Here is a 25,154-nt window from a genome sequence, read left to right on the forward strand (position 1 = left end):
GGTCACCTAACAGAACAAACTCTGAAGCTAGATGGGGGGCGATCAATTCACAAATGGTGTCCAGGGCACAGCTGGGAGCTGAGGCGGGTCGGTAGCAGGCGGCAACAGTGAGAGACTTATTTCTGGAGAGAGTAATTTTCAAAATTAGTAGTTCGAACTGTTTGGGTATGGACCTGGAAAGTATGACATTACTTTGCAGGCTATCTCTGCAGTAAACTGCAACTCCTCCCCCTTTGGCAGTTCTATCTTGACAGAAAATGTTATAGCTGGGTATGGAAATCTCAGAATTTTTGGTGGCCTTCCTGAGCCAGGATTCAAACACGGCAAGGACATCAGGGTTAGCAGAGTGTGCTAAAGCAGTGAGTAAAACAAACTTAGGCTTCTGATGTTGACATGCATGAAACCAAGGCTTTTTCGATCACAGAAGTCAACAAATGAGGGTGCCTGGGGACATGCAGGGCCTGGGTTTACCTCCACATCACCCACGGAACAGAGGAGGAGTAGAATGAGGGTGCGGCTAAGGGCTATCAAAACTGGTCGCCAAGAGCGTTGGGGACAGAGAATAAAAGGAGCAGATTTCTGGGCATGTTAGAATATATTCAGGGCATAATGCGCAGACAGGGGTATGGTGGGGTGCGGGTACAGCGGAGGTAAGCCCAGGCACTGGGTGATGATGAGAGAGGTTGTATCTCTGGACATGCTGGTTGTAATGGGTGAGGTCACCGCATGTGTGGGAGGTGGGACAAAGGAGGTATCAGGGGTATGAAGAGTGGAACTAGGGGCTCCATTGTAAACTAAAACAATGATAACTAACCTGAACAACAGTATACAAGGCATATTGACATTTGAGAGAGACATACAGCGAGGCATACAGTAATCACAGGTGTTGAATTGGGAGAGCTAGCTAAAACAGTAGCTAAAACAGTAGGTGAGACAACAACAGCTAATCAGCTAGCACAACAACAGCAGGTAAAATGGCGTTGACTAGGCAGGGAGGGTCGGATTAACTACACACAGAGCCTGAGTGCGGCTGGGGCCGACAGATAAAATATAAACAAGCAGAATGGAGTACCGTGATTAATGGGCAGTCCAGCATGCATCAGCTATGTAGCCAAGTGATCAGTGTCCAGGGGGCAGCGGTGGATGGGGCAGGGAAGCTGGACTGGCAAGTAAGGGTTAGAAAGTTAGCCTTTGGGGGGCGTTGCGATGGGGTGAGTCTGTTTATGACTCTTCATGCGGTGACATCGATAGACCGGTCGTGGGTCCGGATATTGTAGCCCAGGAGTATGCTTCGGTGGTAGCACAGGAGCTCTGGCCGGGCTAGCTTCAAGCTAAGTGGGTGGAAACGCTAGCCAGGAGTAATCATCCGGGGTTGCGGTTAGCTAGTTAGCTAGTTGTGAAGATCCAGCTGAAAATGTTCCGTTTACGGTGGGAATCCGGGGATAAAAAAATATAGGTCCGTTATGCTCTGGTTAGAGTCGCGTTGTTCGAACTGGCGAGAGCTTTCCGAGCTAAAGGTTAGCTGATGACCGGTTAGCTGAAGACCGCTAGCAATGGTTTGCTGACTGATGCCTGGTAGTTAGCTGGCTAGCTTCAGTTGAGGGGATCCGGATCCGAAGTAAATATAAGTACTTTAGAAAAAATAGCTACATTGGGTGAGGCGGGTTGCAGGAGAGTATTTAGAAGTTGAGGTTTAGCAAAATGTTTTAAAAGATATGCGAAGAAAAATATGTTTAAAAAAACGATATATACGATATATACAAGGGACACGACACGACAAGACGTCGGACTGCTACGCCATCTTGGATCAAGTAGATAAGTAGCAACAAGAAAACCCTCAATAAGGAACTGCTAATGGACAAGCCTTTTACAGTATGACACCTGACCTTCCTCCTCAATAAGGGACTGCTAATGGACAAGCCTTTTACAGTATGACCCCTGACCTTCCTCCTCAATAAGGGATTCCACATTCTCAAGCATACTATGGATACTATAAAATAAATCCACCCAGTTTTCTGTCATGCAATATGATTTTTGTTTTCACAAACTATATCGTAACTGATACAATGTATCTTACCAGAAAGTGATTACCAAGCAACACTTATAACAATTAAACCAACAACCCACCAACTTTGGACACATTAGAGAAGCACAGAGGTCTGTGGTTCTGTCTAAACTTCACATGCATGAAGGTGAATACATTCATTAGCACACTTCAGAAAGATTAAATGGTCTTACTGTTTTCTTATTCTAAAACATTCCCCTACAAGTTTCACCGTAAATCACAGCTTTTACTGTGGGTGGTCTGTTAACACGCAAGATTCAATGCCTAAGATTTTACCATGCCAACATGGACAAACCTTGAGATTCACAGAGATTGAAAAATGGTGGCCATTCATTATGCAGAGAAGAAGAGAGAGAGATTATTGTAATAAATAGGGAATAGCTTGCCATTCGGGACACATGACAAGAAGTAAGACGATGTCACGACTTCCTCCGAAGTCGGCTCCTCTCCTTGTTCGGGAGGCGATCGACGTCACCGGCTTTCTAGCCTTCACTGCTCCATTTCTCATATCCATTTATCTTGTCTTGTTTCCATACACACCTGGTTTTCATATATCCATTTATTTTGTCTTCTTTTCATACACACCTGGTTTTCTTATATCCATTTGTCTTGACTTGTTTTCATACACACCTGGTTTTCATATATCCATTTGTCGTGTCTTGTTTCCATACACACCTGGTTTTCATATATCCATTTGTCTTGTCTTGTTTTCATATATCCATTTGTATTGTCTTGTTTCCATACACACCTGGTTTTCATATATCCATTTGTCTTGTCTTGTTTTCATACACACCTGGTTTTCATATATCCATTTGTCTTGTCTTGTTTCCATACACACCTGGTTTTCATATATCCATTTGTCTTGTCTTGTTTCTATACACACCTGGTTTTCATATATCCGTTGTCTTGTTTCCATACACACCTGGTTTTCATATATCCATTTGTCTTGTCTTGTTTTCATACACACCTGGTTTTCATATTTCCATTTGTCTTGTCTTGATTTCATACACACCTGGTTTTCATATATCCATTTGTCTTGTCTTGATTTCATACACACCTGGTTTTCATATATCCATTTGTCTTGTCTTGTTTTCATACACACCTGGTTTTCATATATCCATTTGTCTTGTCATGTTTCCATACACACCTGGTGTTCATATATCCATTTGTCTTGTCTTGTTTTCATACACACCTGGTTTTCATATATCCATTTGTCTTGTTTCCATACACACCTGGTTTTCATATATCCATTTGTCTTGTTTCCATACACACCTGGTTTTCATATATCCATTTGTCTTGTCTTGTTTCCATACACACCTGGTTTTCATTTCCCCAATCAATCAACTGTATTTAACCCTCTGGTTCTCATCATGTTTTGTGTGTAATTGTTTCATGTTATGTGGTGTTAGTTTACGCGCTCTACTTTTATGTTCCCTTTTTTGAGCTCGTTTGATTTACGTAGTGCTATACTATAATAACTGGAACTATAATAAAAGTGCGCCTGTTCATTATAATCTGCTCTCCTCCACCTGACTTCGCCTCCAATACACCTTTGACAGACGAACACACTTCACTAATAAATACTCCAGGAGGAAGAAAATCACATGTTTAAGAGATCTGATTAACTTTCAACAGATTATATAAAATAACGGTAATGTGTTGTAATAGGACTGTATAAAGTTGTTGGGAAGACACAAGGTCACACACACACACAGATGCACACACGCAGGCCAACACACACACACACACACGATGGAAAAAACACGCTGGCATACAAAGGTGAGCGCACGGACACCAGCACACATGCACACACAGACGCAGATGCACACTATTCCTCACTATTCCTCCCTATACCTCCCTATTTCTCCCTATACCTCCCCAATCCTCCCTGTACCTACCTATTCCTCCATAATCCTCTCTAATCCTCCCTAGTCCTCCCTATTCCTCCCTAATCCTCCCTATTCCTCACTAATCCTCCCTATTCCTCCCTATTCCTCCCTAATCCTCCCTAATCCTCCCTATTCCTCCCCATTCCTTCCTAATCCACCCTATTCATCCCTGTACCTCCCAATTCCTCCCTATACCTCCCGATTCCTACCTCTTCCTCCCTATTCCTACCTATTCCTCCCTGTACCTCCCTATTCCTCCCAATTCATCCCTGTACCTCCCTATTCCTCCCTGTACCTCCCTATGCCTCCCTATTCCTCCCTATATCTCCCTGTACCTCCCTATTCCTCCCTGTTCCTCCCTATCCCCCCCTGTACCACCCTACTCCTCCCTATACCTCCCTATTCCCCCTATATCTCCCTGTACCTCCCTCTACCTCCCTACTCCTCCCCAATCCTCCCTGTACCAACCTATTCCTCCCTATACCTACCTATTCCTCCCTATTCCTCTCCAATCCTCCCTGTACCAACCTATTCCTCCCTATACCTACCTATTCCTCCCTATACCTCCCTGTACCTCCTTACTCCTCCCCAATCCTCCCTATACCAACCTATTCCTCCCTATTCCTCTCCTATCCTCCCTGTACCAACCTATTCCTCCCCATCTCTCCCTACAACACCTCTCTATACCTCCCTGTACCTCCCTATACCTCCCTGTTCCTCCCTACTCCTCCCTATCCCCCCCTTGTACCTCCCTACTCCTCCCTATACCTCCCTATTCCTCCAAAATCCTCCGTGTACATACATATTCCTTCCTATATCTCCTTGTTCCTCCCTATCCCCCCCATGTACCTCCCTATTCCTCCCTATATTTCCCTCTTCCTCCCCATACCCCCTGTACCTCCCTGTTCCTCCCTACACCTCCCAATTCCTTCAGGACAGGGGCGTTAGCCACTATAGCCACTCGGGAGCAGCTAGCTGGCAGCGATGATCCGATGCAAAGGTCCAGAGCTTACGGCAAGGATCCGGTAGAGTAGTGGAATTCTAGCCGTGTTGGGGAAGAGTCCGGGAGGGATCAGCTGTGTAGCAGAGTGATCACTGAGCGGGCTGGGAGGTGGGCCTGGCTCATAGCTAGCTTCGGGGCTGGGCCACTTGGTGGCGGCTAGCTAGCTGTGATGATCAGGAGTAATGGTCCAGGGCTTACGGCAGGAATCCAGCTTTGTAGTGGAGAAAACCGTCTGATATCAACAGGCTGGCAAGTGTTTTCCAGGCTAAGAGCGACTGGAGTCTGTGCCGAAGGTAAAGGCCACTAGCAGTGGCTGACAATGACTAAGTAGCTAGTAGCTAATTAGCTGGTTAGCTTTTGATGGCTAGCTGCTGATGGAGGTTCTGATGGCTAGCTCCTGATAGAGATTCTGATGGCGAGCTGCTGATGGAGGTTTTGATGACTAGCTGCTGATGGAGGTTCTGATGGCGAGCTGCTGATGGAGGTTCTGATGGCTAGCTGCTGATGGAGGTTCTGATGGCTAGCTGCTGATGGAGGTTCTGATGGCTAGCTGCTGATGGAGGTTCTGATGGCTAGCTGCTGATGGAGGTTCTGATGGCGAGCTGCTGATGGAGGTTCTGATGGCTAGCTGCTGATGGAGGTTCTGATGGCTAGCTGCTGATAGAGGTTCTGGCTAAAAGGTCTAAAAATAGCAGATCCGTATCACATTGGGTGGAGCGGGTTACCGGAAGGTATATTCAATTTAAAAATGGTAAAGAGTTTGAAAATAAATTGCAATATATACAAAAATAGACAAATACAAAATGTACAGGAGAGAACGACAAACCACGTCTGCACTGCTACGCCATCTTGGACCATATTGGATTAGAAATATATGGAAACATATGCTGACAATGTGTTAGATTGGATTTGACCATGCAGTGTAGAGGTCATCCTGTAGTTACAGGAGGATAAAGGAGGCCATGTATCAAACCACCCAATGGCAAGACAGCATTGTCAATCCTAAACCCACACAGACAAGACAAAGTGAACGGTGGAGAACCAGTCACACGTCGCCATGGTTTTAGGCAAATATGAGTGTTCAGCCGAGTAGAGGGCAGGAAGGAAGGACATTAACAATCCATGCCCACCAAAACTCTTTTCTTTAGCTCAGTAAACACAGACTGCGTAATAGCCAAACAGTTGTTAGTATAAGAACCAATGTATCACTTTTCACTTGGATCTATGACCCCTTAAACAACAACATACCGTCTCTCTGGACTAAAACGTAATTATGATAAGTGTACAATATTAAGTATTGGATCTTTAAAAAATACAAATTTTACATTACCCTGCAGTTTACCTACAAAATGGGCTGATGATGAAGTAAACATACTTGGTATTCATATCACTAAATATATAACTGAGCTCACCACCATGAATTTCAATAGAAAACTTGTAAAAATACACAAGATCCTGCAACCATGGAGATGTAAATACCCATCTATTTATGTAAAAATGGCCCTGATTAACTCTTTAGTCATATCTCAGTTTACTCACTTACTTATGGCGCTGCCTACTCCTGATGATTCATTTTTCAAATCATATGAGCAAAAAATATTTCTCTTTATCTGGGAAGCTAAACCAGACAAAATAAAGCATGCCTATCTGTATAATGAATATGAACTGGATGGGTTGAGATTATTAAATATAAAAGCACTAAACCTCTCTAAAAGCTTCACTTATTCAAAAGTTTTACTTGAACCCTAAATGGTTCTCAAGTAGATAACTAAGAAAAGCTCATCCATTGTTTTAAAAAATGCCTTTTTGCCTTTGTGCAGATTGCTATGTCTCCTTTTCGATTAATGGAAAATTATACTTTTTTCAAAGTATCTCTCTTTTTCAAACAAGCATTGCAGAGCTGGCTACAATTTCAATTTCATACCCCTGAAAAGATAGAACAAATATTACAACACATATTATGTCTGAACACAAATGTGCTGGTTGATAAATACCCGCATTTAGGGGAAAGATGTTTGAAAAGGGTATTTTGTTCTTAAATTATATTGTAAATTGGAATGGTAGAGTTACGTCCTTCATGGAGTTGTGTCCTTCACAGAATTGTACGGGAAGGTCTGCTCAATCCAAGAGCACAACCAATTGATTACAGCATTACCCCAAAAATGGAGGAGGCAGGTGGCAGCGGGAGGAGGTAGGGAACTGGTCTGTCTGCCCAATATAAAGGATCAAAACTGGCAGAGGAATAAAAATAGGATAAATATGAAAGTATACCAGTTTCATTTGAGGACCAGGATGTTGACAACTGTGCCATACAGATTGCAAAAGACTTGGGAAGAGATTTGTAATGTACTGATTCCATGGTTTGATTTGATATATAAAACGACGCACGATTCAAGACTTCATGCTTTTCAGCTAAAATGATTATATGTTGAATATTCGGGGCATAAAATCATCAAAGCTCTGCAAATTTTGTTGGGAGGATACAGAATCAATAGACCATTTATTTTGGTATTGCCCTCAGGTAGCCTGTTTCTGGTCTCATTTTCAGGAATGGCTGAAAATGCAGAATACTGATTGAAAATTGACCCTAGAAATAGTACTGTTAGGAGATCTGGAGAGACCGGGTTAGTCAATTACTAATATACTCATACTCTTAGTAAAAGTATTTATCTTCAACTCGCAATCTGTGGACTCAATTCGATTAGATATATTGAAACAGTATGTTAAACAACACAGCATAGTTGAAAGATATATGTTGCAAAGAAATCCGAAGAGGTTGGCCAGCAGAGATAGGTGGGATGGGCTGAGGGAAGCTGAGGGTTGGGATGTGGAATTGGAGACAACTGGGAGTGGAGTTGCTGGGCGGGGGATAGAATGAAGGTCAAAGATAAAAGTATAAAAAGGTAAGTTTGTCACGACTTCTGCCGAAGTTGGTCCCTCTTCTTGTTCGGGCGGCGTTCGGCGTCACCGGCTTTCTTGTCACCACCGATCCATGTTTCATTTTCGTTTTGTTTTGTCTTCATTATACACACCTGGTTTCCATTCCAAAATCAATGTTCTTTATTTAACCCTCTGGCTTCCCTTTCTGTTTTGTGCGTGATTGTCGTTGTCATGTGGTTTCGTTATTTTGTGCTCTGGATATTTGTGTTTTTCCTTGTCGGAACACGGCTTAATTTTTGAGTAAATTCTCTGATTATTACTCATACCTGTGTCCTGCACCTGACTCCGCCTCCATTCACCTAATCGCTGACAAAGTTTGAATGACCCCGAGGGAAGTGTTTTTATACCGGTTTGCCGGCTGATGCAGTGAAGGTGTTTGTACACACACTCTCATTCAAATGCACACGTACACGGACACACACACACATGTAAATAGTGCCAGACATGCACTCAAACATGTATAGTTGTCCTTGATGTTATGATTTTAGTTGTCCTTGATGTTATGATTTTAGTTGTCCTTGATGTTATGATTTTAGTTGTCCTTGATGTTATGATTTTAGTTGTCCTTGGTGTTATGATTTTAGTTGTCCTTGGTGTTATGATTTTAGTTGTCCTTGGTGTTATGATTTTAGTTGTCCTTGATGTTATGATTTTAGTTGTCCTTGGTGTTATGATTTTAGTTGTCCTTGGTGTTATGATTTTAGTTGTCCTTGATGTTATGATTTTAGTTGTCCTTGATGTTATGATTTTAGTTGTCCTTGATGTTATGATTTTAGTTGTCCTTGATGTTATGATTTTAGTTGGCCTTGATGTTATGATTTTAGTTGGCCTTGATGTTATGATTTTAGTTGGCCTTGATGTTATGATTTTAGTTGGCCTTGATGTCTTTTGTTTTTTGCATTGTTGTTTTCTGTTTTCCTTTTCCTTTTTATTTTTTCTGTTTAGTTCATTTTCTTGGTTGTTGTTTTTAGTTGGGGGGTTATTGGAGGTGGGGAATGGAATTATTATCATTATTATTTAATTTTTTCTTGGGGGGGTGACTGCGGGAGGGGTCTCTGATGGTTGAGGGACAGCTCTTGGGGAACTGTTGGGTGATCATGGAGGGCTGGCGGTTGAAAGCTTGGGCTGGTGGCTGATGGATTGCTGATTTGGTTCCCCGTTTTTGGCCTTGTGGTAGATCTGTCGACATGCCCTTGAGCAGGGTGTTGACCCTGGATGCTTCTGTGTCGCTCTGAAAGGCAGTCTGTTGGATGACAGCTGTGTTGTAGTTATTGAGCAGCTTCACTGCAGGTATATTGTATGTTTTGGATATTCAATAAAAAGAAAAAGAAAAGAAAAACAACATACAGTACCACCATATGTTCCACTGGCTTAGAAAATAGGAGAATAAGCTCCCTGTAGGCATGGCGATAAGGTTATTATGGCCTGCTCTCCTGCAGAAACTGGAAGCTAAACTAACAATGTGGGCTCGCGGTCGGTATGCTTCCTTGGCTTGTGAGGATGTTTTGGAGCCTGGCCAGAGAATTACTGAAGAAAGAAATGGTGCCTGCTTCCCAAATGGCACCCTATTCCTACACCCTATCCCCAGTGTGCTCTGGCCAAAAGTAATGCACTATATAGAGAATAGGCTGCCGTTTTCTGCTGCTTCCATTCACCCATCACCCCAAGCTAGGGACACTTCACCACCAGTGATAACAGCAGCTACCTACCCAGTGGCAGTGGATCCCAACACAGCACTGCATGTCTGAACATCAGGTATATGTCCCAAGTGGCACCCTATTCTCTATATAATGAACACCGTTTGACCAGGGCCCATTGGGATCTGGTCAATGGGCCCTGGTCAAATAGACCCTGTATGGTTTCAGGGTTAAATACACACACAGCGGTGAACTAAAGCTGGTTCCAAATGGCGGGAATTTTCTCTATATAGTGAAGTACTTTTGACCAGAGCCCATAGGGATCTGGTCAAGGGGCCCTGGTCAAAAGGGAAGTGGTTGCCATTTGGGACTTAACCTTAGTTTAGCCACTGATTGTGTATTTAGCCCTGAAACCCTACAGGGTCTACTTTGAAGTCAAATAGGCTGTAGAGCTTTACGCTAATCACATGCATTTGGAAGTAGAATCATCTCATAGCAGAGAATAACCACAATGTTATTTTTTATCATGCCAGAGGTAGGCTACTGAGAATATTTTTTTGTATTCACCTCATCATAACTATTCTGAAACCTTTAAGGGTCTGCATTTAGTAATACTCCTCGATAGGCTGAGAGCTACTTTTCAGGATATTTCAGGGGCTGATCATTTCAGCATAAGAGATAATACTTTGAGAAGAGGAGATATGGAGCGATCAGAGAGAGAGGTCAGAGAGGGATCAGAGAGATCAGAGAGCTATCATAGACAGAGAAAGAGCAGATATATCATAGACAGATAGAGATCAGAAAAAGAGAGATCAGAGAAAGAGAGATCAGAGAAATAAGCGAGAGATCAGATAGGGATCAGAGAGAGATCAAAGAGGGATCACAAAGAGATCAGAGAAAGAGTGATCAGAGAGAGATCAGAGAGAGCAATCAGAGAGAGCAAGAGAGATCAGAGAGTGTGAGACTTGAGCTTAATAAGAGAGAGATCAGAGATATATCAAAGAAAGAGAAGGGAGAGATCAGAGAGAGATCATAGAGGGCTCATAGAGGGATCAGAGAGGTCAGAGAGAGAACAGAGAGAGAACAGAGAGAGATCAGAGAGAGATCAGAGAGGTCAGAGAGAGATCATAGAGGGATCATAGAGGGATCAGAGAGAGATCAGAGAGATCATAGAGGGATCATAGAGGGATCAGAGAGGTCAGAGAGAGATCAGAGAGAGATCAGAGATAGTTTAGAGAGGGATCCGAGAGGGACCATTGAGAGAGAGGGATCACAGAGAGCGACCGATAGAGATAGAAAAGAGATACAATTGAATTCGGAAATGTACATACACCTGAGACAAATATATTTAAACTCAGTTTTTCACAATTCCTGACATTTAATCCTGGTAAAAATCCATCCCCTGTTTTAGGCCAGTTAGGATTACCACTTTATTTTAAGAATGTGAAATGTCATTTATTTCAGCTTCTATTTCTTTGATCACATTCCCAGTGGGTCAGAAGTTTACATACACTCAATTAGTATTTGGGAGCATTGCCTTTAAATGGTTTAACTTGGGTCAAACGTTTCAGGTAGCCTTCCACAAGCTTCCCGCAATAAATTGGGTGAATTTTGGCCCATTCCTCCTGACAGAGCTGGTGTAACTGAGTCAGGTTTGTAGGCCTCCTTGCTTGCACGTGCTTTTTCAGTTCTGCCCACACATTTTCTATAGGATTGAGGTCAGGGCTTTGTGATGGCCACTCCGATACCTTGACTTTGTAGTCCTTAAGGCAATTTTTGCCACAACTTTGGAAGTATGCTTTGCCATTGTCCATTTGGAAGACCCATTTGCGACCAAGCTTTAAAGTGACTGATGTCTTGAGATGTTGCTTCAATATATCCTCATAATTTCCCACCTCATGATGCCGTCTATTTTGTGAAGTGCACCAACCCTCTTGCAGCAAAGAACCCCCACAACATGATGCCGCCACCCCCGTACTTCACGGTTGGGATGGTGTTCTTCGGTTTGCAAGCCTCCCCCTTTTTCCTCCAAACTAACGATGGTCATTATGGCCAAAATATTATATTTTTGTTTCATCAGACCAGAGGACATTTCTCCAAAAATTACAATCTTTGTCCCCATGTGCAGTCGCAAACCATAGTCCGGCTTTTTTATGGTGGTTTTGGAGCAGTGGCTTCTTCCTTGCTGACCTTTCAGGTTATGTCAATATAGGACTCGTTTTACTGTGGATATAGATACTTTTGTACCTGTTTCCTCCAGCATCTTCACAAGGTCCTTTGCTGTTGTTCTGGGATTAATTTGCACTTTTCTCACCAATGTACGTTCATCTCTAGGAGAGAGAACGTGTCTCCTTCCTGAGCGGAATGATGTCTGTGTGGTCCCCATGGTGCTTATACTTGCAAACTATTATTTGTACAGATAAACGTGGTACCTTACGGCATTTTGAAATTGCTCCCAATGAACCAGACTTGTGGAGGTCTACAATTTTCTTCTGATTTTCCCATGATGTTAAGCAAAGAGGCACTGAGATTGAAGGTAGGCCTTGAAATACATCCACAGGTACACCTTCAATTGACTCAGATTGTGTCAATTAGCCTATCAGAGTCTTCTAAAGCCATGACATTTTCCAAGCTGTTAAAAGGCACAGTCAATTTAGTGTATGTAAACTTCTGGCCTACTGGAATTGTGATACAGTGAATTATAAGTGAAATAATCTGTCTGTAAACAATTGTTGGAAAAAGTACTTGTGTCATGCACAAAGTAGATGTCCTAACCGACTTGCCAAAACTATAGTTTGTTAACATGAAATGTGTGGAGTGGTTGAAAAACGAATTTTAATGACTCCAATCTAAGTGTATGTAAACTTCCGACTTCAACTGTAGATTAGAGAGATATCAGGGATAGAGATCAGAGAGAGAGAGATCAGATATGGATCAGAGAGAGATTGGAGCGAGAGAGAGGGAGACCAGAGCTACATAAGAGCAAGATTAGAGACAGGGATCAGAGAGATATCAAAGAGAGAGATAAGGGAGAGTTCAGAGAGATAGATCAGAAAGAGATCAGACAGAGATCAGAGAGATATTGATCAGAGAGGGATCAGAGAGAGATCAGAAGACTTAACTTCCACAAAGCTGTGAACGATCTGAGACACAAGGCAAGAAGGGCCTTCTACAACATCAAAAGGAACATAAAATTTGAAATACCAATTAGGATCTGGCTAAAAATACTTGAATCAGTTGTAGAACACATTGCCCTTTATGGTTGTGAGGTAAAGGGCCCGCTCACCAACCAAGAATTCACAAAATGGGGCAAACACCAAATTGAGACTGCATGCAGAATTCTGCAAAAATATCCTCTGTGTACAACGTAAAACACCAAATAATGCATGCAGAGCAGAATTAGTCCGATACCAGCTAATTATCAAAAGCCAGAAAATAGAAGTTAAATTCTCCAACTCCTAAAAATAAATTATTCCCAAACCTTCCAAAACAAAGCCATCACCTACAGAGAGATGAACCTGAAGAGTCCCCTAAGCAAGCTGGTCCTGGGGCTCTGGTCACAAACAGAAACACCCCACAGAGCCCCAGGACAGAATCACAATTAGACCAAACCAAATCATGAGAAAACTAAAAGATTATTACTTGACACATTGGAAAGAATGAACAATAAACAGAGCAAACTAGAATTCTACTTGGCCCTAAACAGAGAGTACAGAATACAGAACGTCAGAAAACATGACCACTGTGCCTGCCGCAAAATGAGGTGGAAACTGAGCTGCACTTCCTAACCTCATGCCAAATGTATGACCATATTAGAGACACATATTTCCCTCAGATTACACAGATCCACAAGGAATTTGAAAACAAAACCCATTTTGATAAACTCCCATATCTACTGGGTGAAATACCACAGTGTGACATCACAGCAGCAAGATTTGTGAACAGTTTTTTTCATTTTCCCTTTTGTACTTTCACTATTTGCACATTGTTACAACGCTGTATAACGACATAATATGACATTTCAAATGTCTTTATTATTTTGGAACTTTTGTGAGTTTAATGTTTATTGTACATTTATTTCAGTTTTGTTTATTATCTATTTCACTAGCTTGGCAATGTAAACATATGTTTTCCATGCCAATAAAGTCCTTCAGTTGAATTTAATTGAATTGAGAGAGAGGAGAGAGAGGGAGAGGGAGAGAGATTTGATCAGGACTATGAAATAACACATATGGAATCATGTAGTAACCAAAAGAGTGTAAAACAAATCAAAATATATTTTATATTTGAGAATCTTCAAATAGCCACCCTTTACCTTGATGACAACCTTGCACATTATTGGCATTCTCTCAACCAGTTTCATGAAGTTGTCACCTGGAATGCATTTCAATTAACAGGTGTGCCTTGTTAAAAGTTCATTTGTGGAATTTCTTTCCTTCTTAATGTGTTTGAGCCAATCAGTTGTGTTGTGACAAGGTAAGGTTGGTATACAGAAGACAGCCCTATTTGGAAAAAGATCAAGTCCATATTATGGCAAGAACAGCTCAAATAAGCAAAGAGGAACGACAGTCCATCCTTACTTTAAGACATGAAGGTCAATAAGCAAAATTTCAAGAACATTGAAGATTTCTTCAAGTGCAATCGCAAAAACCAACAAGCGCTATGATGAAACTGGCTCTCATGAGGACCGCTACAGGAATGGAAGACCCAGAGTTACCTCTGCTGCAGAGGATAAGTTCATTCGAGTTACGAGCCTCAGGAATTGCAGCCCAAATAAATGCTTCACAGAGTTCAACAGACAAATCTCAACATCAACTGTTCAGAGGAGACTGCGTGAATCAGGCCTTCATGGTCGAATTGCTAAAAATAAACCACTACTAAAGGACACCAATAATAAGAAGAGACTTGTTTGAGCCAAGAAACATGAGCAATGGACATTAGACTGGTGGAAATGTGTCCTTTGGTCTGGAGTCTAATTTGTAGATTTTTGGTTCCAACTGCCGTGTCTTTGTGAGAAATGGTGTGGGTGAACGGATGATCTCTGCATGTGTATTTCCCACTGTGAAGCATGGAGAAGGGGGTGTTATTGTGTGGGGGTGCTTTGCTGGTGACACTGTCTGTGATTTACTTAGAATTCAAGGCACACTTAACCAGCACGGCTACCACCGTATTCTTGCAGTGAAGCGCCATCCATCTGATTTGGGCTTAGAGGGACGATCATTTATTTTCCAACAGGACAATGACCCAACACACCTCCAGGCTGTGTAAGGGCTATTTTTATCAAGAAGGAGAGTGAAGGAGTGCTGCATCAGATGACCTGGCCTCCACAATCCCCCGACCTCAATCAAATTGAGTTGGTTTGGGATGTTGGACAGCAGAGTCAAGGAAAAGCAGCCAACAAGTGCTCAGCATATGTGACCTGATTCAGGAAACTAGGTGTATGTCACAAGTCATGACTTCACAAGTCACGACATTAATCTTTTTTTTTGGTGCCTTTTAATATCTAACTTATCTGGAAATACAAATAAAATCGTTACATTACTAGCTTACAGTGGTTCCTCATTTAAAAGTTGCGTCATACTACGGCACACCTAGCGGGTTGCTGCAGCATTCTGTGGCATGTCATTTAATTGTCAGCTATTTTCTCTGTTACTGCAAGTTATTGCTAGTTCGACCACCAGAGGGCATCTTTGAGAAGCATTTGATAGTATTCCATATTGGCATTACCAGAGAATTTAAAACATTTTTTGTAATAACATAGTATATGGGATTGATTTGAAGAAATGTGGCTTTTTAATGTGATTAATATTTTAGCATTATTTTATTATCGAAATGTGTTTATTTGTTTATTAGGCTTCTGTGCAGTCTACACTACAGACTGTAGTAAACTTGGGAAAGTGCCTAATTCTGTACATAAGGGAGAGCAGGCCATGTCTGCACCACAGAATGCAGGGCACGCGGGAGTCCGGGATGCAGGGGATGCGGGAGACCGGGATGAAGGGAATGCGGGAGACTGGGATGAAGGGAATGCGGGAGACCGGCACGCGGGAGACCGCGATGCAGGGCACGCGGGAGACCGCGATGCAGGGCACGCGGGAGACCGCGATGCAGGGCACACGGGAGACCGGGATGCAGGAGACCAGAGTTATTTCATAGTTGTGATGTCTTACTATTATTCTACAATGTAGAATGGCACTGTGATAGACTACATCCAGTTTGCTGAGTAGAGTGTTGGAGGCTATTTTGTAAATTACATCGCCGAAGTCAAGGATCGTTAGGATAGTCAGTTTTACGAAGGTATGTTTGGCAGCATGAGTGAAGGAGGCTTTGTTGGGAAATAGGGAGCCAATTCTAGATTTAATTTTGGATTGGAGATGCCTAATGTGAGTCTGCAAGGAGAGTTTACAGTCTAACCAGACACCTAGGTATTTGTAATTGTCCACATATTCTAAGTCAGAACCGTCCAGAGTAGTGATGCTAGTCGGGCGTGCGGGTGCGGGCAGCAATTGGTTGAAGAACATACATTTAGTTTTACTAGCATTTAAAAGCAGTTGGAGGCCACAGATGGAGTGTTTTGGTTAGAACATCGGCCACATTTGGTTAAAACTCAACAAAGGAACAATCCTTAGTGACAATGATTTATATTTAGGTGTGGTGTATGCTTCTCCCTCAGATTCATCTTACTGTGACGATCAGCTTTATGATAATCTCCAAAGAGAGACCAACCAGTTTCAAGCTGAGGGAAATGTGCTTTTGTGTAGAGATGTTAATGCTAGAACAGGTTCTGAAAATGAAATTACATTTTATTTGTCATTTGTGGTTTACTTACAAGCCCCAAACAACAATGCAGTTCAAGAAATAGAGAAAATAAAATATTTAGTAGATAAACTAAAGTAAAAAAAAAAATTGAATCAATTAAGAAGTAACAAGAAATGTACATAAAAATAAGGATATATACATGGGTACCGGTACTGAGTCAATGTCCAAATCACATTTTATTGATCACATACACATGTTTGCGGGTGTAGCAAAATGCTAGTAAATGTTAGTCAAGGTCATTTGTAAAGTGACTATGCATAGGGAGGGGGGCCTATTTGATTAGTTGTTCAGTAGTCTTATGGCTTGGGGGTAGAGCCTGTTATTCCCAGACCTGGACCTCCGGTACTGCTTGCTGTGCGGTAGCAGAGAGGACAGTCTATGACTAGGGTGACTGGTGTCTTTGACTGCAGCACTCCACCAATCAGGCCTTTATGGTAGAGTGGCCAGACAGAAGCCCCTCCTCAGTAAAAGTCACATGACTGCCCACTTGGAGTTTGCCAAAAGGCACCTAAACGACTCACTGACCATGAGAAACAAGATTCTGTGGTCTGATGAAACCAAGATTGAACTCTTTGGCCTGAATGCCAAGCGTCACGTCTGGAGGAAATCTGGCACCATCCCTGCGGTGAAGCATGGCAGCATCATGCTGTGGGGATTTTTTTTAACGTCAGGGACTGGGAGACTAGTCAGGATTGAGAGAAAGATGAACGGAGCAAAGTAAAGAGAGATCATTGATGAAAACCTGTTCCAGAGAGCTCAGGACCTCATACTGGGGCAAAGGTTCACCTTCCAACAGGACAACCCAAAGCACACAGCCAAGACGACACAGGAGTGTCTTCGGGACAAGTCTCTGAATGTCCTTAAGTGGCCAAGTCAGAGCGCGTCAGACTTCAACCCGATCAAACATCTCTGGAGAGACCTGAAAATAGCTGTGCAGCGACACTCCCCATCCATCCTGACAGAGCTTGAGAGGATCTGCAGTGAAGGGAGAAACTCCCCACATACAGGTGTGCCAAGCTTATAGCATCATACCCTAGAAGACTGAGGCTGTAATCACTGCCAAAGGTGCTTTAACAAAGTACTGTGTAGGGTCTGAATACTTATGTAAAAATGATACTTCTGTTTTTTTTTTTTAATACATTTGCTAAAATAAAACATAACGTTTTTATTTGTCATTATGGGGTATTGTGTGTAGATTGATGAGGACAAAAAAATATTTAATCCATTTTAGAATACTTTCCGAATCCACTGTATGTATGTATATATATATATATATGGGGGAATGAAAATTAAGCAGACAATTGCATTGATGGGAGCCAATCTATCTGCAATATTAAAGCTGATCTACCCACCCAAAATAAATTAAATAAAATAATAATAGAGATGGCTGCCTGAAGAGGAGCGTCTATGTGGTCACCGCATGACACAGGGAGGTACAATGTGCGTTCTCCTCTACTGTGAGAAATACTACCAACTAAGATCATTTTTCTTCAAGAAAATATCTCAATCAATCCCCAACTTTTGTGCATTTACCAATGACATAAAGCTGGGAATTATTGTGGGAGAGGAAGAAACCGCAAATATTACTGCTAGATATGTATTAGTCAGAGGGACATCCCATGACCATTAATTCCCTGAAGTATTAACATTGTATATAACTAACAAGTCATACATAGTGGAACCATCATCCATGTATATTTTTTATAAACATATGTTTCATTTAATTAGACCTAAGATTCCACAATACAACAGCAGTAGTGTTGTACCTGTATACATGATTATACACTGCCATTATTATTACTTCTGAAATGAACTGGATTTCATTATCCTCATTGCATTGTACTGTATTTACTGAAATGCTGTACCACTGTACTGCTTTGGCAATATCTACAAATTGTATTTAATGTCAATAAACCATTCTAAATTTGAATTTGAGATCAGAGAGAGAGATTAGAGAGAGACCAGAGATGGATAAGAGCGATATCAGAGAGAGATCAGAGAGAGATCAGCGAGAGATCAGCGAGAAATCAGAGAGAGAGAGAGAGATCAAAGAGAGGTCAGAGAGAGATCATAGAGAAAGTCGGAGAGAGATCCGAGAGTGATCAGAGAGAAATACTCACAGGTAAACTGTAGCAGTGCATCCCGACTCAGGACCGTCCCGTAGCTGTTCTCTGCCTTACACTGGTATCTCCCATAGTCTGCTGTCTCGCTGGCATTGGTTATTATCAAGTTGCCGTCGATCAAGCTGTAACGGTAAACTGCCTCAATATCCACTTCTGTGCCATTGATAAACCAACTGCAGAGAGACAAAGATCACATAAACGTCTTTACACAAAAAGGTAAACAATCTGATGTTTTGATTTGAATGAATATGAACAGATAGAGAAGGAAAAGGGTTTAATGTCACATCCACCCCAGATATGTGTTGTTTTACAGGGTCAGTCATAGTAGTATGATAGGTGTTGTTTTACAGGGTCAGTCATAGTAGTATGATAGGTGTTGTTTTACAGGGTCAGTCATAGTAGTATGATAGGTGTTGTTTTACAGGGTCAGTCATAGTAGTATGATAGGTGTTGTTTTACAGGGTCAGTCATAGTAGTATGATAGGTGTTGTTTTACAGGGTCAGTCATAGTAGTATGATAGGTGTTGTTTTACAGGGTCAGTCATAGTAGTATGATAGGTGTTGTTCTACAGTGTCAGTCATAGTAGCATGATAAGTGCAGTGTAATGTGTTATTTTACAAGGTCAGTCATAGTAGTATGATAGGTGTTGTTTTACAGGGTCAGTCATAGTAGTATGATAGGTGTTGTTTTACAGGGTCAGTCATAGTAGTATGATAGGTGTTGTTCTACAGTGTCAGTCACAGTAGCATGATAAGTGCAGTGTAATGTGTTATTTTACAGGGTCAGTCATAGTAGTATGACAGGTTGTTTACAGGGTCAGCCATAGTAAACCAGCCCCGTCACGGACCAGGATGTCTTGCTCCCAGGCAGACTAAATAACTTTTTTGCCCGCTTTGAGGACAATACAGTGCCACTGACACGGCCTGCAACCAAAACATGCGGCCTCTACTTCACTGCAGCCGAGGTGAGTAGTAAAACATTTAAACGTGTTAACCCTCGCAAGGCTGCAGGCCCAGACGGCATCTCCAGCCGCGCCCTCAGAGCATGCGCAGACCAGCTGGCTGGTGTGTTTACGGAAATATTCAATCAATCCTTATCCCAGTCTGCTGTTCCCACATGCTTCAAGAGGGCCACCATTGTTCCTGTTCCCAAGAAAGCTAAGGTAACTGAGCTAAACGACTACCGCCCCGTAGCACTCACTTCCGTCATCATGAAGTGCTTTGACAGACTAGTCAAGGACCATATCACCTCCACCCTACCTGACACCCTAGACCCACTCCAATTTGCTTACCGCCCAAATAGGTCCACAGACGATGCAATCTCAACCACACTGCACACTGCCCTAACCCATCTGGACAAGAGGAATACCTATGTGAGAATGCTGTTCATCGACTACAGATCGACATTTAACACCATAGTACCCTCCAAGCTCGTCTTCAAGTTCGAGACCATGGGTCTCGACCCCGCCCTGTGCAACTGGGTACTGGACTTCCTGACGAGCCGCCCCCAGGTGGTGAGGGTAGGCAACAACATCTCCACCCCGCTGATCCTCAACACTGGGGCCCCACAAGGGTGCGTTCTGAGCCCTCTCCTGTACTCCCTGTTCACCCACGACTGCGTGGCCACGCACGCCTCCAACTCAATCATCAAGTTTGCGGACGACACAACAGTGGTAGGCTTGATTACCAACAACGACGAGATGGCCTACAGGGAGGAGGTGAGGGCCCTCGGAGTGTGGTGTCAGGAAAATAACCTCACACTCAACGTCAACAAAACTAAGGAGATGATTGTGGACTTCAGGAAACAGCAGAGGGAAAACCCCCTTATCCACATCGATGGAACAGTAGTGGAGAGGGTAGCAAGTTAAGGTCCTCGGCATACACATCACAGACAAACTGAATTGGTCCACCCACACAGACAGCATCGTGAAGAAGGCGCAGCAGCGCCTCTTCAACCTCAGGAGGCTGAAGAAATTTGGCTTGTCACCAAAAGCACTCACAAACTTCTACAGATGCACAATCGAGAGCATCCTGGCGGGCTGTATCACCGCCTGGTACGGCAACTGCTCCGCCCACAACCGTAAGGCTCTCCAGAGGGTAGTGAGGTCTGCACAACGCATCACCGGGGGCAAACTACCTGCCCTCCAGGACACCTACACCACCCGATGTCACAGGAAGGCCATAAAGATTATCAAGGACAACAACCACCCGAGCCACTGCCTGTTCACCCCGCTATCATCCAGAAGGCGAGGTCAGTACAGGTGCATCAAAGCTGGGACCGAGAGACTGAAAAACAGCTTCTATCTCAAGGCCATCAGACTGTTAAACAGCCACCACTAACATTGAGTGGCTGCTGCCAACACACTGACTCAACTCCAGCCACTTTAATAATGGGAATTGATGGGAAATGATGTATCACTAGCCACTTTAAACAATGCTACCTAATATAATGTTTACATACCCTACATTATTCATCTCATATGTATACGTATATACTGTACTCTATATCATCTACTGCATCTTTATGTAATACATGTATCACTAGCCACTTTAACTATGCCACTTTGTTTACATACTCATCCCATATGTATATACTGTACTCAATACCATCTACTGTATCTTGCCTATGCCGCTCTATACCATCACTCATTCATATATCTTTATGTACATATTCTTTATCCCCTTACACTTGTGTGTATAAGACAGTAGTTTTGGAATTGTTAGTTAGATTACTTGTTGGTTATTACTGCATTGTCGGAACTAGAAGCATAAGCATTTCGCTACACTCGCATTAACATCTGCTAACCATGTGTATGTGACAAATAAAATGTAATTTGATTGATTTGATTTGATTTAGTATGACAGGTTGTTTACAGGGTCAGCCATAGTAGTATGACAGGTTGTTTACAGGGTCAGCCATAGTAGTATGACAGGTTGTTTACAGGGTCAGCCATAGTAGTATGACAGGTTGTTTACAGGGTCAGCCATAGTAGTATGATAGGTGTTATTGTACAGGGTCAGTCATAGTAGTATGATAGGTGTTGTTTTACAGGGTCAGTCATAGTAGTATGATAGGTGTTGTTTTACAGGGTCAGTCATAGTAGTATGATAGGTGTTGTTTTACAGGGTCAGTCATAGTAGTATGATAGGTGTTGTTTTACTGGGTCAGTCATAGTAGTATGATAGGTGTTGTTTTACAGGGTCAGTCATAGTGGTATGATAGGTGTTATTGTACAGGGTCAGTCATAGTAGTATGACAGGTTGTGTCATGATGTTGCCCTGTTGGTGGAGGTTTATGACCCCCATAAATACCTTTCCTCCTTTTCTCTCCACAGTACTAATGAACTCTTGGAAAACCCTTTGTTAAAATAGAGAGAGTATGGTAACATAAAAAGGTTGGGGGGAAAAACAATATTTCTGTAATCCAACTAGTTGAAAGTGTCCGTTGGTACTTAAAGAATATGATGTCAGATCAGTTGGTGTTTGAGACATTAAATCTGATAGGACGACATAAATTGTATATTGGAAAGTCACATTCTAGTTATCACATTCTAGTTATCAGATTCACATTGAATTGTTGTGCAATTTAAATGTTTAAATTTGAAACTTCAAGAAAAGATGAAATGTAATTTTAGCTTCTAAATGAGAGAATTGTTTTCATAAGTAAACTATGCTCACTCAGTGGCCACGGCCAAGTGAACAGACATTGGTTGAGAACTATGAAACACGCCCTAATCTCCCACAATACAAAAACCTGTTGACGGAAGTGAACTTCTTTAGGATAGGGGGCAGCATTTTCACTTTTGGATGAATAGCGTGCCCAGAGTAAACTGCCTCCTACTGTCCCAGATGCTAATATATGCATATTATTAGTATTGGATAGAAAACACTCTGAAGTTTCTTAAACTGTTTGAATGATGTCTGTGAGTATAACAGAACCTATATGGCAGGCAAAAACCTGAGAAAAATCCAAACAGGATGTGGGAAATCTGAGGTTTGTAGTTTTTGATCTCAGCCCCTATCGAGCCCCTATCGAATACACAGTGGGATATGGGTTATTTTGCCTTCCTAAGGCTTCCACTAAAGATGGATTCTATACTTAGTTTGACAAGTTTCGTCGACCTGTAATATAACTTTTTGAACTTTTAGTCCGACTGGACCTGAACGCACGTTTGGATTTGTTTTCCAAATGCGCTAACAAAAGAAGATATTTTGACATAAATGGACATTATCAAACAAAACAAACCTATTGTGGAACACCAATTCCTGGGAGTGCATTCTGATGAAGATCATCAAAGGTAAGTGAATATTTATAATGCTATTTTTGACTAATGTTGACTGCGCAACATGGCGGATATTTCTTTTGGCTGGTTTGGGCTCTGAGCGCCGTACTCAGATTATGCTTTTTCCGTAACGTTCTTTGAAATCTGACACAGCGGTTGCATGAAGGAGAATTGTATCTAAAGTTCCATGCATAATTTTCATCAACATTTATAATGATTATTTCTGTTAATTCATGTGGCTCTCTGCACAATCACCGCATGTTTTAGAACTACTGAACATAACGCGCCAAAGTAAAATGAGATTTTTTAAATATAAATATGCACTTTATCGAACAAAACATACCTGTATTGTCTAACATGAAGTCCTATGAGTGTCATCTGATGAAGACATCAAAGGTTAGTGATACATTTTATCTCTATTTGTGCTTTTTGTGACTCCTCTCTTTGGCTGGAAAAATGACTGGGTTTTTCTGTGGCTTGGACGTGACCTAACATAATCGTTTGTGGAGATTTAGCTGTAAAGCATTTTTGAAATCAGACACTGTGGCTGGATTAACGAGAATTGTATCTTTAAAATGGTGTAAAATACTTGTGAGATTTCTGTTGATTTGTATTTTCTCAATCCTGCAATTTCATTGTTTGTTGGCGAGGGGTTCCGCTATCATAGTAGTATGATAGGCTGTTTACTGGGTCAGCCATAGCAGTATGATAGGTGTTATCAATCTTTTTTTGCTGTTGCACAGCAACTCACTGCCGTCCTGAAGACAAACAATGTATAGGAAACGCTTCAGTCTGGTTTGAGACCCAATCATAGCACTGAGACTGCACTTGTGAAGGTGGTAAATGACATCAGTTAATGACGTCAGACCGAGGCTCTGCATCTGTCCTCGTGCTCCTAGAACTTAGAGCTGCTTTTGACACCATCAATCAGCACATTATTTTGGAGAGATTGGAAACCCAAATTGGTCTACGCTGACAAGTTCTGGTCTGGTTTAGATCTTATCTGTCGGAAAGATATCAGTTTGCCTCTGTGGATGGTTTGTCAACTGTACATTTCGGTGTTCCTCAAGGTTCCGTTTTAGGACCACTATTGTTTTCACTATATATTTTACCTATTGGTGATGTCATTCGAAAACATAATGTTAACTTCTATGCTATGCGGATGATACACAGCAGTACATTAATGAAACATGGTGAAGCACCAACATTTCCCTCCCTGGAAACCTGTGTTTCAGACATAAGGGATGATTGGCGGCAAATGTTTTACTTTTAAACTCTGACAAAACAGAGATGCTTGTTCTAGGTCCCAAGAAACAAAGAGATGTTCTGTTGGACCTGACAATTAATCTTGATGGTTGTACAGTCGTCTCAAATAAAACTGTGAAGGACCTCAGCGTTACTCTGGACCCTGATCTCTCTTTTGAAGAACATATCAAGACTGTTTAAAGGACAGCTTTATTCCATCTACGTAACATTGCAAAAATCTGAAACTTTCTGAAACTATCTGTCCAAAAATGATGCAGAAAAATGTATCCATGCTTTTGTCACTTCTAGTTAAAGACTACTGCAATGCTCTACTTTCCGGCTACGTAGACAAAGCACGAAATACACTTCAGTTAGTACTAAACACGGATGCTAGGTACAGGGTTAGAGACAGAGACATACCTGTATACAGGTACAGGGTTAGAGACAGAGACAGACCTGTATACAGGTACAGGGTTAGAGACAGAGACAGAGTCATACCTGTATACAGGTACAGGGTTAGAGACAGAGACAGAGTCAGAGTCATACCTGTATACAGGTACAGGGTTAGAGACAGAGACAGAGTCATACCTGTATACAGGTACAGGGTTAGAGACAGAGACAGAGTCAGAGTCATACCTGTATACAGGTACAGGGTTAGAGACAGAGACAGAGTCATACCTGTATACAAGTACAGGGTTAGAGACAGAGACAGAGTCATACCTGTATACAGGTACCAGGTTAGAGACAGACTCATACCTGTATACAGGTACAGGGTTAGAGACAGAGACATACCTGTACACAGGAACAGGGTTAGAGACAAAGACAGAGTCATACCTGTATACAGGTACAGGGTTAGAGACAGAGACAGAGTCAGAGGAATACCTGTATACATGTACAAAGTTAGAGACAGAGACAGAGTCATACCTGTATACAGGTACAGGGTTAGAGGCAGAGACAGAGTCAGAGTCATACCTGTATACAGGTACAGGGTTAGAGACAGAGACAGAGTCATACCTGTATACAAGTACAGGGTTAGAGACAGAGACAAAGTCATACCTGTATACAGGTACCAGGTTAGAGACAGACTCATACCTGTATACAGGTACAGGGTTAGAGACAGAGACATACCTGTACACAGGAACAGGGTTAG

The 25,154-nt window shown here is 42.1% G+C and overlaps 1 protein-coding gene across 1 annotated transcript in view; it reads right to left on the minus strand.

Moving 5' to 3' along the window:
- Positions 1 to 25,154, minus strand: part of LOC112267339 (contactin-5-like) — a 271,228-nt gene that overhangs the window by 41,404 nt on the left and 204,670 nt on the right. The window contains exon 6 of the mRNA XM_042296592.1: positions 18,474 to 18,649. Coding sequence (XP_042152526.1) covers positions 18,474 to 18,649 — 176 coding nt within the window. The remainder of the gene's footprint in view (positions 1 to 18,473; positions 18,650 to 25,154) is intronic.

The sequence above is a fragment of the Oncorhynchus tshawytscha genome, linkage group LG14 (genome assembly GCF_018296145.1).
Source record: "Oncorhynchus tshawytscha isolate Ot180627B linkage group LG14, Otsh_v2.0, whole genome shotgun sequence".
NCBI classification, from domain to species: Eukaryota; Metazoa; Chordata; class Actinopteri; order Salmoniformes; family Salmonidae; genus Oncorhynchus; species Oncorhynchus tshawytscha.